Source organism: Salminus brasiliensis, chromosome 14 (genome assembly GCF_030463535.1).
Source record: "Salminus brasiliensis chromosome 14, fSalBra1.hap2, whole genome shotgun sequence".
Lineage (NCBI taxonomy): Eukaryota > Metazoa > Chordata > Actinopteri > Characiformes > Bryconidae > Salminus > Salminus brasiliensis.
Genome location: NC_132891.1, coordinates 745,313 through 761,702, shown reverse-complemented (window position 1 = coordinate 761,702; position 16,390 = coordinate 745,313). Strand labels below are relative to the sequence as shown.

Here is a 16,390-nt window from a genome sequence, read left to right as displayed (position 1 = left end):
GAGTTTGACAGAATTACTGAAGAGAGATTTACAGGAGACCCTCATTCTACCCACACACACACTCTCACTCATACACACACACACACACATTAACACTCTCACTCATACACACACACACATTAACACTCTCAGTCATACACACACACACACACACACGTGCTCTGGGCAGTGAGTGGTCATGTTGCCTGCGCTGCTGCTGCTGGTGTGTGTGCTGAGGAGTGTGCGGTCTGGAGGAGTGTGTCCGGCAGTGTGCTCGTGTGCGGAGGACGGGCTGCTGATGATGGTGGATTGCTCTGAACTCGGACTATCAGCCGTACCGACCGACATCAGCCCCTTCACCTCATACCTGTAAGTACACACCTCCCTCTGTGTGTGTGTGTGTGTGTGTGTGTGGAGCACGTGCCGGTGTTTAGCAGGGTGTTAATAGGAGTAGAAACTTGATGGCTGCAGGTAAACACTGGGTTGAGATTTTAACTCATTAAAGATCATTTCTGTTGGACCCGGTCTCTGAGCTGGACCCGGACCTGCGGTCAGAACTACAGAGGGGTCTAACCCACTAAACTCGGCCTTTGGGTCACATGACTGCTGACAGTAGGTTTCTGTTTGCTGTGAGCCTGTTCCTCATCATACTAACATATGACTGACATGAACTGTCATTCTTAATACATGGATCAATGGATTATTGATTGATGACTTAATGATTAATGATTGATTGATGGATTAATGATTATTATTTCTTGATTGATTATAGATTAGATTTGATGCGTGTAAGAACTTATTGAGCCCAAATCCAGAACACACTCTGTCCCACCATGTTCGGTCGCCGTTCTGTGTGGGTGTGGGGGGGCAGTAGAGGGGTGCAGTGGGGCGCTCTGTACAGTATTGAGTTTCTCAGTGTCAGCTGGACGTATGTGGGGTCAGAGACATGCGAAGCGCTAAGCCACACCAGATGGCCGCTGATTGTGGACGCTGACGCAGAAGAACTCAAGTGTTCCTCATAAAAAACTCAAAAAAAATCATTCAGCACGTGAAGCGATAACTGAGGGGAGGCGAGGGGGGGGGCGCTGGACAGTAAACAGGGTGACCGTCCTGTACTGTACATCATTTAAACTGTAATTAATTATTAATGTATTCATATGTTGACAGTAATTGCACATGAATTCCTTGTGTACGAGAGTGAGTGAACGTGAGTGTGAGAGTGAGCGTGAGAGTGAACGTGAGTGTGAGAGTGAGCGTGAGAGTGAACATGAGAGTGAGAGTGAATGTGAGAGTGAACGTGAGAGTGAGCATGAGAGTGAGCGTGAGAGTGAGAGTGAGAGTGAGAAAGCACTCAGTCACTGAAGTGAGTCGAGACACAGAACTCTCTGTTCTGCTGATTCGGATGCTGGGTGTGAGAATCTGAGGAGGTTTGCTGCTGCTCTTCATTACAGACACATCCGGAACTCTCCATCAGGACTGTGTGTCTGAAATGGGAATGTTCAGCACTAGCTGTTCGCTTCTTCAGAGAGAATGTGTGTAAATATTGATTCAGCTTGGACGTGTGTGTGTGTGTGTGTGTGTGTGTGTGTGTGTGTGTGTGTGTGTGTTAGTATGGAGGCGTCAGAAACACTCTGCTTTGCTGAAACTCTGCGTCCTAAAGCCTGAAGAACACTATCCACTTTCAGCCTACACACCCATCCATACACCATCCATACACCATCCATTAACCATCCATACAGCCAACACCATCCATACACCATCCAAACTGCCAACACCATCCATACACCATCCATACACCATTCATACACCATCCATTAACCATCCATAAACCATCCATACTGCCAACACCATCCATACAGCCAACACCATCCATACACCATTCAAACTGCCAACACCATCCATACACCATCCATACACCATCCATACAGCCAACACCATCCATACACCATCCATTAACCATCCATAAACCATCCATACTGCCAACACCATCCATACAGCCAACACCATCCATACACCATTCAAACTGCCAACACCATCCATACACCATCCATACACCATCCATACAGCCAACACCATCCATACACCATCCATACTGCCAACACCATCCATACACCATCCATACTGCCAACACCATCCATACAGCCAACACCATCCATACACCATCCATACTGCCAACACCATCCATACACCATCCATACTGCCAACACCATCCATACAGCCAACACCATCCATACAGCCAACACCATCCATACACCATCCATACTGCCAACACCATCCATACACCATTCAAACTGCCAACACCATCCATACACCATCCATACTGCCAACACCATCCATACAGCCAACACCATCCATACAGCCAACACCATCCATACACCATCCATACAGCCAACACCATCCATACAGCCAACACCATCCATACACCATCCATACAGCCAACACCATCCATACACCATCCATACAGCCAACACCATCCATACAGCCAACACCATCCATACACCATCCATACAGCCAACACCATCCATACACCATCCATACTGCCAACACCATCCATACTGCCGACACCATCCATACACCATCCATACAGACGACACCATCTAACACCATCCATACAACCGACACCATCCATACTGCCAACACCATCCATACAGCCAACACCATCCACACTGCCAACACCATCCATACTGCCGACACCATCCATACACCATCCACACTGACAAAACCATCCATACAGCCAACACCATCCACACAGCCAACACCATGCATACCGTCAACACAATCCATACAGCCAAAACCATCCGTTCAGCCAACACCATTCAACTCCATCTAGCCCTGCTCAGTTTAGCGTCACCCATTCAGCCAACAGTAGTATACAATCAGTGAAGCTTTGTGAATGTTTATGAACGTGAATGAATGGATGTGAATGACTGAGGTTTTGAGCATGAAGGAAATATCTGGAAATATCTGGATGTTTCTGGACCAACTGGGCATGAACAGGTGCCCCGAGGCTCCGACAACATTCTTCAAAGAGACACACACACACACAGGTGTACAGAAGAAATGTAGAGTGCTTTGTGTGTCGTATTTTTCTCTCAGATTTAAACCGTTCATTTGACAAGACCCTCATTATCGGCCTTAAAGAGATCAAACCTTTTATTTCCACAGCGTCTGAGTGAGTTTCTCAACCATCAACAGTCCTCATTCATCTCTACACCAGCCTCTCCTCATCCCACGCTGTTAAACACACTGTAGCTTTAACACTGATATATGTAAATGAGCTCTGTTCTGATTGGCAGCCTGGATTAAAACACTGCTTAACCATTATTCTGCATATTAATTATGATATTGATTATGTCAGATAAGTAGCTCAGGATTCCAGTTCTGCTTCAGTGCAGTGATCTCTGCTGCTTAAACTGGGTGGGAGTGATGCTGTGTAGCATAATCTAAAGAGCTCCCGGATCAATGACAGAACTGCAGGTTTTGGAAAATTCTAGAGAAATGTGTTGAGAGACCTTTTCCATATCAAAACATGATTACACAGATTTATGAGATTTATTATCTGTAACACTGCTATAGCTGCGTTACAACCGTTATAACAGTCACATAGCTGTGTTACAACTGTTATAACAGTCACATAGCTGTGCTACAACTATTATAATAGTCACATAGCTGTGTTACAACCGTTATAACAGTCACATAGCTGTGTTACAACCGTTATAACTGCTATAATCCTCCTATAACTGTGCTATAATCCTGGTATAACTGTGCTATAATCCTGGTATAACTGTGCTATAATCCTGCTATAACTGTGCTATTATCCTCCTATAACTGTGCTATAATCCTGGTATAACTGTGCTATAATCCTGCTATAACTGTGCTATTATCCTGGTATAACTGTGCTATAATCCTGGTATAACTGTGCTATTATCCTGGTATAACTGTGCTATAATCCTGTTATAACTGTGCTATTATCCTGGTATAACTGTTCTATAATCCTGCTTTAACTGTGCTATTATCCTACTATAACTGTTCTATAATCCTGCTTTAACTGTGCTATTATCCTACTATAACTGTTCTATAACCCTGCTTTAACTGTGCTATGATACTGCTATAACTGTGCTATGATACTGCTATAACTCTGCTATAGTACTGTGGGTTCTAATTGGTTTCTGTTGGCGTTTTTTTAACTGATTGAGTGTTGTATCATCTCGGTACTAAGAGAGTCTCTGATTGGCCGTTCAGTCTATGCTTCCAGACTGTTCTGGGTCCAGGAGAACCCGTTCCTCAGATGAAGCTCAGATCTGCCGGGTTTGGGTCTTAAGTGTTCTGAGTAAAGCCCTCAGAGCTCTGCTGTTCTCTCCACAACCACAGCAGCTCAGCTGTGAAACCAGGGTGATAACGAGGTTATTAGTGAGTGTGGGAGTTTGGGGAGGGACTATGACAAACAGCGCCGGGAAGCCGAGCCACTGACCGTCACTGAGTCTGTCTGCTGACACACAGACCTGTCCTGTACAGCAACAGGGAGCCCTGAGACAACTACAATAACAACAAAATTATAAATAAATAAATGAATAAATGTATTTAAATAATAATAATAATAATTATATATATATATATATATATATATATATATATATATATATATATATATATGAGCCTCATATTGTATGTAATTATACAATATATAGTCATTATTATTATTTAGCACTTCTAGTCACAGACAGCATTAATTGTGTAATTAATAACTCTTAAAAACAGCGAGAGCTGAAATGAAACACACACTGATTTAAGAGGTTTGATGGTGGAAAGTTCAGAACTTTTGCTGAAGAAGAAAAAAATCCTCAACATCTCAAACTAATGTGTTTTAAAGGGCAAATGTCGATCCTTCATTCTGGAAAACACTGCTGAATGAATCACACACACACACACCGCATTCCTAACCTCCGAACACTTTATTAACAACACACTGCATGTATATATGAGCAGACACACACAGACACACACAGATGCAGACTCAACCTCACCCTCAAACAAACATGGGAGTAATTGTTCATTTCCTCTTGTTCCCGTTACCTAACAGTGAAATGAGAGCAATTAGTGTCCTGTGAAGTCGGCCCAAAAATAGTCCGGGTCCGTGCAGGATAAATAAACGGGAGACCTACCGCAGACTGACGCGTCTCTAGGCCATCCTTAAACAGATCCAGAGCTGCAGCAGCACTCGGCTCTAATCACACAATCTGCAGCCTGAGGATTCCCGACTCGACCCCTAGTTGGAAGACAGGCATGTCAGAGGAGCTGGACACTGCTCTGGACATTCAGGGGTTAATTTACTCATTCTCATTGTGGGGCATTTCTATTGGCCCATTCAAAAATGTATAAAGAACAACTGCCAGATTCACATCATGGAGAAAAGAGAAAACCAGCAGGAATGGAGATACAGGGTTTTTGTGGGTCTGTGACCATATATGTCCAAATGTTTGTGGACACCCCTTCTAATGATGCATTCAGCTACTTTAAGCTGCACCCATTGCTGACACAGATGTGCAAATGCACACACAGCTTGTCTAGTCCCTGTAGAGAAGAAGTACTGCCAATAGAATAGGACTCTCTGGAGTAGATCAACATCATGACCCTATTGGCTCCATGCTGTCTAATAATGCCAGGTGTGGGCTAGAGGGGTATAAAGCCCTTCAGCATTGAGGAGCTGTGGAAGAGCTGTGTTTTCTGGAATGATGGTGCTTTTGTCACTGAATGCAATCAAATCCTCACAGCAATGCTCCTCTAAGAATCAAAGCAGGATCAATTGTTTTAATACCCTTCTAATAGTATAGAATATCAGGTGTAGAAACTCTGATACCAGTTAGCTATACTGCTGTAATGTCAATGTCCCAGTCTCAGTCAGAGTCTCAGACAATGTCCCAGTCTCAGTCAGGGTCTCAGTCAATGTCCCAGTCTCAGTCAGGGTCTCAGATAATGTCCCAGTCTCAGTCAGAGTCTCAGACAATGTCCCAGTCTCAGTCAGGGTCTCAGTCAATGTCCCAGTCTCAGTCAGGTTCTCAGTCAATGTCCTAGCCTCAGTCAGGGTCCCAATCAGGGTCTCAGTCAGGGTCTCAGATGATGTCCCAGTCTCAGTCATGGTCTCAGTTAATGTCCCAGTCTCAGTCAGGGTCCCAGTCAGGGTCCTAGTCAGGGTCTCAGTCTGGGTCCCAGTCAGGGTCTCAGTCAATGTCCCAGTCTTAGTCAGGGTCTCAGTCAATGTCCCAGTCTCAGTCAGGGTCCCAGTCGGGGTCTCAGTCATGGTCTCAGTCATGGTCTCAGTCAATGTCCCAGTCTCAGTCAGAGTCTCAGACAATGTCCCAGCATCAGTCAGGGTCTCAGTCAATGTCCCAGTCTCAGTCAGGTTCTCAGTCAATGTCCTAGCCTCAGTCAGGGTCCCAATCAGGGTCTCAGCCAGGGTCTCAGATAATGTCCCAGTCTCAGTCATGGTCTCAGTCAATGTCCCAGTCTAAGTCAGGGTCCCAGTCGGGGTCTCAGTCTAGGTCCCAGTCAGGGTCTCAGTCAATGTCCCAGTCTTAGTCAGGGTCTCAGTCAATGTCCCAGTCTCAGTCAGGGTCCCAGTCGGGGTCTCAGTCATGGTCTCAGTCAGGGTCTCAGTCAATGTCCCAGTCTCAGTCAGTCTCAAACAATGTCCCAGTCTCAGTTAGGGTCTCAGTAAATGTCCCAGTCTCAGTCAGTGTCCCAATCAGGGTCTCAGTCAGGGTCTCAGATAATGTCCCAGTCTCAGTCAGAATCTCAGACAATGTCCCAGCATCAGTCAGGGTCTCAGTCAATGTCCCAGTCTCAGTCAGGTTCTCAGTCAATGTCCTAGCCTCAGTCAGGGTCCCAATCAGGGTCTCAGCCAGGGTCTCAGATAATGTCCCAGTCTCAGTCATGGTCTCATTCAATGTCCCAGTCTCAGTCAGGGTCCCAGTCGGGGTCCCAGTCGGGGTCTCAGTCTGGGTCCCAGTCAGGGTCTCAGTCAGGGTCTCAGTCAATGTCCCAGTCTTAGTCATAGTCTCAGTCTCAATCAGAGCCCCAGTCTTAGTCAGTCTCAGTCAGAGTCTCAGTCTCAGTGGAGCGACTGGAAGCACAAACATCTCTCAGTGTGATAAACGGCTGGATTCCTGGTGAGCGAATTCAGTGATGTTTTTCATCTGTGTTTGACTTCCACACAGTGAGCCGTTTCTCTCGCTTGTTCATCTCTGAACCACCCAGGTTCAGGCTTTTCTGGGGATGGCTCCAGGCCACAGTGGCCTCTGGGTCTGAGGGAAGAGATCAGAGGCCGGTTGTTTAACAAGTGAGTGGTGAGGTATTCACAACTCGGCTCACAACACATCCCATCTGCTCGAGAGTTCCGTCCAAACAAACCCATTTAACGCTCAAATTGCACTCCATCATAAACCCATAACTTCAGCCGTCATCTCCAAACAACTGCACGTTTCTGTTGTAACGAATCAAATCCTTCATTTATTATAATACCGTGTAAATGAAGATCGTGAGGGAGGAAGAGACTCGGCTTCGGAAACGTCCAAAGAAAACAGCGCTGGAGCTGGAGAGCGCCTGGCTAGTCTGACTGAAATCAGAGGTTTAATGGAAATTTGTGGCTGAAAGGTTCTTTTGCAGAACAGTGAGGAGCGTCCTCTTGGTCACGACACGTGAGGTTACATGAAGTTCGTGTTGTGGTCCTCTCCTGTCCGACAGAGTGATCTCGGAGTGAGTAATGCTGATAACAGAATGTGAAAGGTGAGCAGAGCGGAGGAAGTCTCCCTTGATCACATTCCAGTGACGGCATGAAGAGACTGCTTTCCTCCGCTCCAGGCGGATCCTTTAGGCCTCTGGAGGAACAGGCCTTAATGAGGAAAACTCCTGCATGTTCTTACTCGCTAAACCTTTAGTGAACATCAAAGTCTTCTGTGAAAAAAAGCCCTGCAGATGATCTGAAGGTTGGAATATGGACAGTTTACAGTGCCTTTGAGAACAGATCACTAAACACACTTTATGTAGGACCAAAAAAAACTACAGAGCCGTTAAAGATATCATCCTGAGCCTCTGAAGAACCGAGCGCAGTTTTACTGCGTCTCCATCCTGGCTCTGACATGCAGATTAGGTTACTCAGCCTCGCAGTTGGGAAATGAAAGCAAATATTCCGACAGAAATCTCTCTATAATTTCTCGATTGCTCAACCGTCAGCTTTAAACAGCGGTTCTCTGGACTCAAGTCTCTCAGAGTTCGCCAGAGCGTCTCCAGAGGTGCTCGTCCAGAGGTGCTGCAGACAGCCAGTGAAGGAGAAAAGCTCGGCGAGGGCGTTTCCCAAACCAACCTGCAGCTGCAAATGCCGCCACTGGGGACACGCAGAAATTTATTACAATAATCGTCTCTCTAGGCAACACATTAAACCGCTCTGCTGCTTTGAAAGAGCTCGGAGAAATATTTGCTTTGATAGTTGATTAGAGAGAGCAGGTCAGGGAGGGGCTGACGGGAACGAGTGTAAAGATGTTCAATTTTAACATTTTTACAAGTTTTGCATCTGATTTCGGGGACGGGAGTCGCAGAGAGAGACGAATGAAAAAAAATTGCCAAGTTATGAATAAATCTGTCAAGCGGGACACAGGGGCGTAATGAAGGATATAGGAACGTAATGCAAGACACAGGGGCTTAATACAGCACAAAGAGGGATAATACAGGACAGAAAAGTAATACAGGACATGAACTTAACACAGAACACGGGGTGTAATGAAGAACACAGGGTCATAATGCAGGACACACATAGGTAAGGCAGGACACAGGGGTGTAATTAAGGACACAAGGGTGTAATTAAGGACAAAGGGGCGTAATCCAGGACAGAGGGTCATAATGCAGGGCACAGGGGCATAAATTAAGGGCACAGGGATGTAATGCAGGACACACAAAGGTAATGCAGGACACTGGAGCATAATGCAGGACACTGGGGTGTAATGCAGGACACAGGGGCGTAATGCAGGACACTGGGGCGTAATGCAGGACACTGGGGCATAATTAAGGGCACAGGGATGTAATGCAGGACACACAAAGGTAATGAAGGACACTGGAGCGTAATGCAGGACACTGGGGTGTAATGCAGGACACTGGGGCATACATTAAGGATGCAGGGGTGTAATGCAGGACACTGGGGCGTAATGCAGGACACTAGGGCATAAATTAAGGATGCAGGGGTGTAATGCAGGACACTGGGGCGTAATGCAGGACTCAGGGGCATAAATTAAGGATGCAGGGGTGTAATGCAGGATGCAGGGGCATAATGCAGGACACTGGGGCGTATTGCAGAACACAGGGGCATAAATAAAGGGCACTGGGGTGTAATGCAGGACACTGGGGCATAATGCAGGATTCAGGGTCATAAATTAAGGATGCAGGGGTGTAATGCAGGATGCAGGGGCATAATGCAGGACACTGGGGCGTAATGCAGAACACAGGGGCATAAATAAAGGGCACTGGGGTGTAATGCAGGACACTGGGGCGTAATGCAGAACACAGGGGCATAAATAAAGGGCACAGGGGTGTAATGCAGGACACTGATGCATAATGCAGGACACAGGGGCATAAATTAAGGACGCAGGGGTGTAATGCAGGATGAAGGGCATAATCCAGGACACTGGGGTGTAATGCAGGACACTGGGGCGTAATGCAGGACTCAGGGGCATAAATTAAGGATGCAGGGGTGTAATGCGGGACACTGGGGTGTAAAGCAGGATGCAGGTGTGAAGAGTGCTTTAGGCAGTGGACTCTGACTCTGTGGGTTTTATCTGCTCAGTATTTGATTATTATGTAACAGAAGATGATTTTTACTGCAAACATAAACCAGCAGCTCCGTTCTGTCAGAGGTTGTCTATATTCAGGGTCATGTCAAGTAGAAGATCTGCAGTGATTGATCAGGAGCTCCAGAAGCAAAGTTGCAGAAGCTTATAGAAGACAGTGAAAATGAAAACACATGTAGCTTTACTTAAATCTCACAGGGAGCACAAATTGTTCCTCGAAAGGAAGGTTCTGGAGTGTATCTGCCACATAACTCACAACCGCACAGCGTTTACACAGCCTGACATTCATCACTGTCAGCGCCAGACCAGGAAACGCAAACTGAGGGACCATTCATTAAAAACAGGGGACAGGTGTCAGCACTGCGCTTGAAAAAGAGGCCAGCTGTGTGTGTGTGTGTGTGTGTGTGTGTGTGTGTGTGTGTGTGTGTGTGTGTGTGTGTGCGCATAAAAGGAAGAGACGCTCCACGACCTTGGTACTACAGCCATCATCCCCATAATCAGAGATTCAGGAAAAGAATAATAAACAAGCAGTTCAGCAGTTTAGATGAGTTGGTAACTTTTATCAATAACTTATAAATAGTTCTGATCAGAGGAGGACGGGTCAGGCCCCCTGTGAGTCCTGGTTCCTCCCAAGGTTTCTTCCTCCAGCTCTGAGGGTTTTTTCATGTCTTCTTATGTTGTTGATTGTTTTGTCTTTTGGCTGTGTGAGAGTACTACTGTGTGGGTGAGAGTACTGCTGTGTGGGTGAGAGTACTGCTGGGTGAGAGTACTGCTGGGTGAGAGTACTGATGTGTGGGTGAGAGTACTGCTGTGTGGGTGAGAGTACTGATGTGTGGGTGAGAGTACTGCTGTGTGAGAGTACTGCTGTGTGGGTGAGAGTATTGCTGTGTGGGTGAGAGTACTGCTGTGTGAGAGTACTGCTGTGTGGGTGAGAGTATTGCTGTGTGGGTGAGAGTACTGCTGTGTGAGAGTACTGCTGTGTGGGTGAGAGTATTGCTGTGTGGGTGAGAGTACTGCTGGGTGAGAGTACTGATGTGTGGGTGAGAGTACTGCTGTGTGGGTGAGAGTACTGATGTGTGGGTGAGAGTACTGCTGTGTGGGTGAGAGTATTGCTGTGTGGGTGAGAGTACTGCTGTGTGGGTGAGAGTACTGCTGGGTGAGAGTACTGCTGTGTGGGTGAGAGTATTGCTGTGTGGGTGAGAGTACTGCTGGGTGAGAGTATTGCTGTGTGGGTGAGAGTACTGCTGGGTGAGAGTACTGCTGTGTGGGGGAGAGTATTGCTGTGTGGGTGAGAGTACTGCTGGGTGAGAGTATTGCTGTGTGGGTGAGAGTACTGCTGGGTGAGAGTACTGCTGTGTGGGGGAGAGTATTGCTGTGTGGGTGAGAGTACTGCTGGGTGAGAGTACTGCTGTGTGGGTGAGAGTATTGCTGTGTGGGTGAGAGTACTGCTGTGTGGGTGAGAATACTGCTGGGTGAGAGTACTGCTGTGTGGGTGAGAGTATTGCTGTGTGGGTGAGAGTATTGCTGGGTGAGAGTACTGCTGTGTGACAGTACTGCTGGGTGAGAGTACTGCTGGGTAAGAGTACTGCTGGGTGGGTGACAGTACTGCGGGGTGACAGTACTGTTGGGTGACAGTACTGCTGGGTGACAGTACTGCTGGGTGAGAGTACTGCTGGGTGAGAGTACTGCTGTGTGAGAGTACTGCTGGGTGAGAGTACTGCTGGGTGGGTGACAGTACTGCTGGGTGACAGTACTGCTGGGTGAGAGTACTGCTGGGTGACAGTACTGCTGGGTGGGTGACAGTACTGCTGGGTGACAGTACTGCTGGGTGAGAGTACTGCTGGGTGACAGTACTGCTGGGTGAGAGTACTGCTGGGTGGGTGACAGTACTGCTGGGTGGGTGACAGTACTGCTGGGTGACAGTACTGCTGGGTGAGAGTACTGCTGGGTGAGAGTACTGCTGGGTGAAAGTATGGGTGATAAATCTGTCCATTCAACTGAAAGGATTTGGGGGTTAGTGTCTCTCTCCCGCGCTCTCTCTTTCTCCCTCCCTCTCTGTGGTTAATCGAGGAGTGTAGCGGGGATGGCTAACCAGTCTGGCCTGCAGAGGAAACCGCGACAAGCCAATTAAGAGTGTGTGTCTGTGTGTCGGTGAATGTGTGTGTGTTTGTGTGCGCGCTAGTGTGTGTGGACCACCCACATACCTCCAACCAACATGGGAGACCACAAGTAGCTGCAGCTTCTCTCTGGGGCCTCAACTCGACTCCATCTGTGTCTGGATTATTCTCCCTCACTTTACTGTACTCTACTGTACTGTACTCTACACTACTCTACACTATTCTATTGTACTGTACTTTACTGTACTGTACTGTACTCTACTGTACTGTACTCTACACTATTCTACTGTACTGTACTCTACACTATTGTACTGTACTCTACTGTACTCTACACTATTCTACTGTACTCTACACTATTGTACTCTACTGTACTGTACACTATTCTACTGTCCTGTACTATACACTATTGTACTGTACTCTACATTATTTTACTGTACTCTACTGTACTGTACTGTACTCTACACTATTCTAGTGTACTTCTTTGTGCTGTACTCTACAATATTCTACTGTACTGTACTCTACACTATTCTACTGTACTGTACTTTACACTACTGCACTGTACTCTACACTATTCTACTGTACTGTACTCTACACTATTCTACTGTACTCTACTGTACTCTACACTATTCTACTGTACTCTACACTATTGTACTCTACTGTACTCTACACTATTCTACTGTACTGTACTCTACACTACTCTACACTATTCTACTGTACTCTACTGTACTCTACACTATTCTACTGTACTGTACTCTACACTATTGTACTGTACTCTACTGTACTGTACTCTACACTATTCTACTGTACTGTACTCTACACTATTGTACTGTACTCTACTGTACTCTACACTATTCTACTGTACTCTACACTATTGTACTCTACTGTACACTATTCTACTGTCCTGTACTATACACTATTGTACTGTACTCTACATTATTTTACTGTACTCTACTGTACTGTACTCTACACTATTCTAGTGTACTTCTTTGTACTGTACTCTACAATATTCTACTGTACTGTACTCTACACTATTCTACTGTACTGTACTTTACACTACTGCACTGTACTCTACACTATTCTACTGTACTGTACTCTACACTATTCTAGTGTACCTTATTGTACTGTACTCTACACTATTCTACTGTACTGTATTCTACTGTACTCTACACTATTCTACTGTACTGTACGTCACAAAATTATCCTACTACTGTCATTCTTCTTCTTTTCTGTCCCGCTGTGGTTCTGTAGGAGAACTCAACACTCCAGGAGATTTCAGAACCAGTGAGACTGGTGTTACTGGTGGACGGGCTACTTTAGGCTACTTTAGATGCTTCTGCCTGAGAGCAACTAAAGTGTGGACCCTCACAGATCCTCACAGTTTTAGGGGTTCTGTACAACGTGGTGTAGCTTTTACCTCTGTGTCAGTGGAGTGATAGCTATCAGGACTGACCGGGTCGGGGTGGGTGTAAACACGGCTGTTCAGACTCAGGCAGGCCGGGAGAGGCAGACGCAGAGGCTGACCGGCAGGATGGACACTATTAACCACAGAATCAACACACTGGCTCCAGACTGCTCCGTCATTCGCTCTGACTGTCTTTCTCTCTCTCTGACTCTCCCTCGCTCAAACTCTCTCAGTCCCTGATTTTTCCAACTGGAGATGTTGAGTCATGCTAAGTGGAGGCAGTGTGACTCAATAAATAGTTATTTGTATTCTGTGACTTAAAGTAATAGCATCTGATTTACCCAGTGCCCCCCTCCTTCGCCTCCCCACCACCCCCCAACCCGAATGCAGACGATCAGCCGAGACATGTTCAGTGTTTGAAGTTTGCTTCTTTAATTGTGCACCGAGGCTTCAAACACTTTGTCCGTATGAAAGGGACTACAGGCAGCTCCTGTTTTTAGATCTGCCGCTGTACTTCAGACCATGTTCTAGATAACAGCGAGTCCTACAGCGTCAGAAACAACATAAGCAAGTCTGTTAAAGATTACTGAACACCTCTGCAGAGTCTCAGGAGAGTGTGTGATGAGGTGGAAATTGGGCATTAAGCCTAGTCCTGAAGGATATTTTCATTTCTGTGGAGGATCTCCAGTCAGCCAGCTGTTTAGTCTGGGACTAGGCTTAATTCCCTGTCTGGGAAACTGGGAAACCAGGAGAGAAAATGCTAACCTCAGTTGGACTCCTGCGTTCACCTGCAGTGTGTGTAGTGTGAGCTGGGTGGGGCTGAGAGAGGCTGGCTGCTGGCCAGCATGGTGTTGGTAGGGATCAGTGCTGAATGAAAGATGGATGCCTGTAATTACTTGTGAGCCAGTAGACTGAGGAATAAGAATACAAAGAACCATAAGAACCCATTACAGCTCTACCTGAACCCGATTTCATCTTGCAGCTGCAATTTTACTTCTCATCCAACATCGTCTTATAGTCACTTCATCAGCTCTACATCTAGCCTGGGTTAGGCAATGTTCTCCAACTTAGAACGTCAGTGTGTTCTCTAACTTACATCAGTACCAGAGGAACAAATGAATTCTCGACTTACAGAAGAGCTTCACTGTTTACTGAAGAAGAACCTCAGCTAGTTTAAATAGACTAAAATTTAAAGCTCCCCTAATCTTAGACTCTACTAAACACAAGTCAATATGCAGACCATAATACTCTTCTCTTCGCCTGAGTACTCTCAGTAGAGGAGGGTCTTCAGTCTGGGTTTGAGGACAGCGAGTGTTGGACTCTGCTGTTTGGACACCCAGGGGAAGTTCGTTCCTCCACTTCGGTGCAGGACAGTAAAAAGTCTGGACGCTCGTCTTCCATGGATCTTAAAGGATGGTGGGTCGAGCCGAGCCGTACTTGAAGCTGGAAGGGCTCTTGGTGCAGATCGGCTTTTGCCATCAAGTACGGAGGAGCTGGCTGGTCCAGTCTTGGCTTTGTAGAACAGAGTCTGAATCTATGACCTGGGCAGCAGCTACAGAAAGTCAGTGAAGAGAGAACGCAGCAGACGAGGAGGAGCTGAACATGGCTGAAGTTAGGAACGTTGAAGATGACCCGTGTCACTGCATGGTGTGTAAAGGGTGACCGGCCAGAAGACAGCTGCTGTAGTCAAAGTGACGTCTTGAAGTGACGAGAGACTGAACGAGCAGTACCAAAGTAACAATGCTTTCTCTAGCTTAGAACATCAGTACTTTCTCCAATGTAGAATACCAGTGCCATTGTAGTCAGTGTGTTCTCTTACATTGGTACCAGAAAAGCCATCTTGAGAACATCTTGAGAACATCTCCTTTAAGTTGTAAGAATTCAGCTATGCTCCTGTAGAGCCTCAGACCAACCCAGCAGAGGAACCGCCAGAGAAACACCTTTTCACTTAGAGGACCCTCACAGATTGGCACTTCCTCTGGGTCATCACTGCTATTAGATAATCTTAAGCCCTGGTTCTCATCGGTGCTGACCACCCACACATCCTCTCTGCATTAACCGTTCTGTTCTGTTGGCTCAGAACTTTAGGAGGTTGTAGATTGTCAAGTTTGTCGACGGCTTCTCAAATAATATTTTGTATTGGAAGAGACTCCCGATGTGTGTTTGGGCTTCAGTAATTACAGTAATCAGAAATGATTTCCATGTGCAGCGGAACTGGGTTTGGCTCCTTTTTTGGTTCTCCTGCTATAAATGGCAACTGATCGACGTCAGAGAACATACAAAAACCATTAGCGTAAATTATCATTTTCTCCTAATGCCATCCATCAAATATTCCCTCATAATTCTGTATAATTCAGGAAATGACCACACAGAATGTGCCCTCAGCTCTCCCGGTCTTCCCTCTCTATAGGCCACTCCACACGGCTGCTCTGCCTGCAGACGGAAGCTGGCAGAGAACGAAGTTTCACCTGCCCCACCTTTAAAGGTGCATGGCCCAGAGCAGTATTCATCTACACCAACAATAGCTTCCAGAAGGGTGGGAGAGCAGACAAAGGCTGTGATGAACTCAGACACTGCAAAACTTCCTGTTGTTGTCAAAGGAATAAAAGCAGCCTAGACGTCCGTCCTGGAGAAGAGAGACAGACCGAGACCGCAGCTGTGGAACGGGCTGGAACCGTGACCGTGAGCACTTTCAAGTTCTGCAGTGCAGAACCGAGTATCGCTCCTGATCGCAGTTTTCCACCATATCATGTTTAGAAAAACATACATCTGAAACATTACATTTATTGATGTAAAAACATTGCCATATATATGTCCAAATATTTGTGGACAGCCATCTAATGAACGCACGATAATAGAATAGAATGCCAGGCGTGGGCTAAAGGGGTATAAAGCCCCCCAGCATTGAGAAGCTGTGGAGCAGTGGAAGAACTGTTCTCTGGAATGATGGTGGTGGAGGAGCTCCATCCAAGTCTTCTGCTACTGTCTCTGACAGTAGAGACAGTTACTCCAACAAAAGTAGGAGACACTCTTTTAATCCCTTTTGATTTCAGAAGAAA

At 46.3% G+C, this 16,390-nt stretch overlaps 1 protein-coding gene across 1 annotated transcript in view; it reads left to right on the top strand.

Annotated features, from left to right (window-relative positions):
- lgr6 (leucine-rich repeat containing G protein-coupled receptor 6) overlaps positions 1-16,390 on the top strand; it is a 63,600-nt gene continuing 47,210 nt past the window's right edge. Inside the window, exon 1 of the mRNA XM_072696569.1 lies at positions 1-348. Coding sequence (XP_072552670.1) covers positions 179-348 — 170 coding nt within the window. The 5' untranslated portion in view covers positions 1-178. The remainder of the gene's footprint in view (positions 349-16,390) is intronic.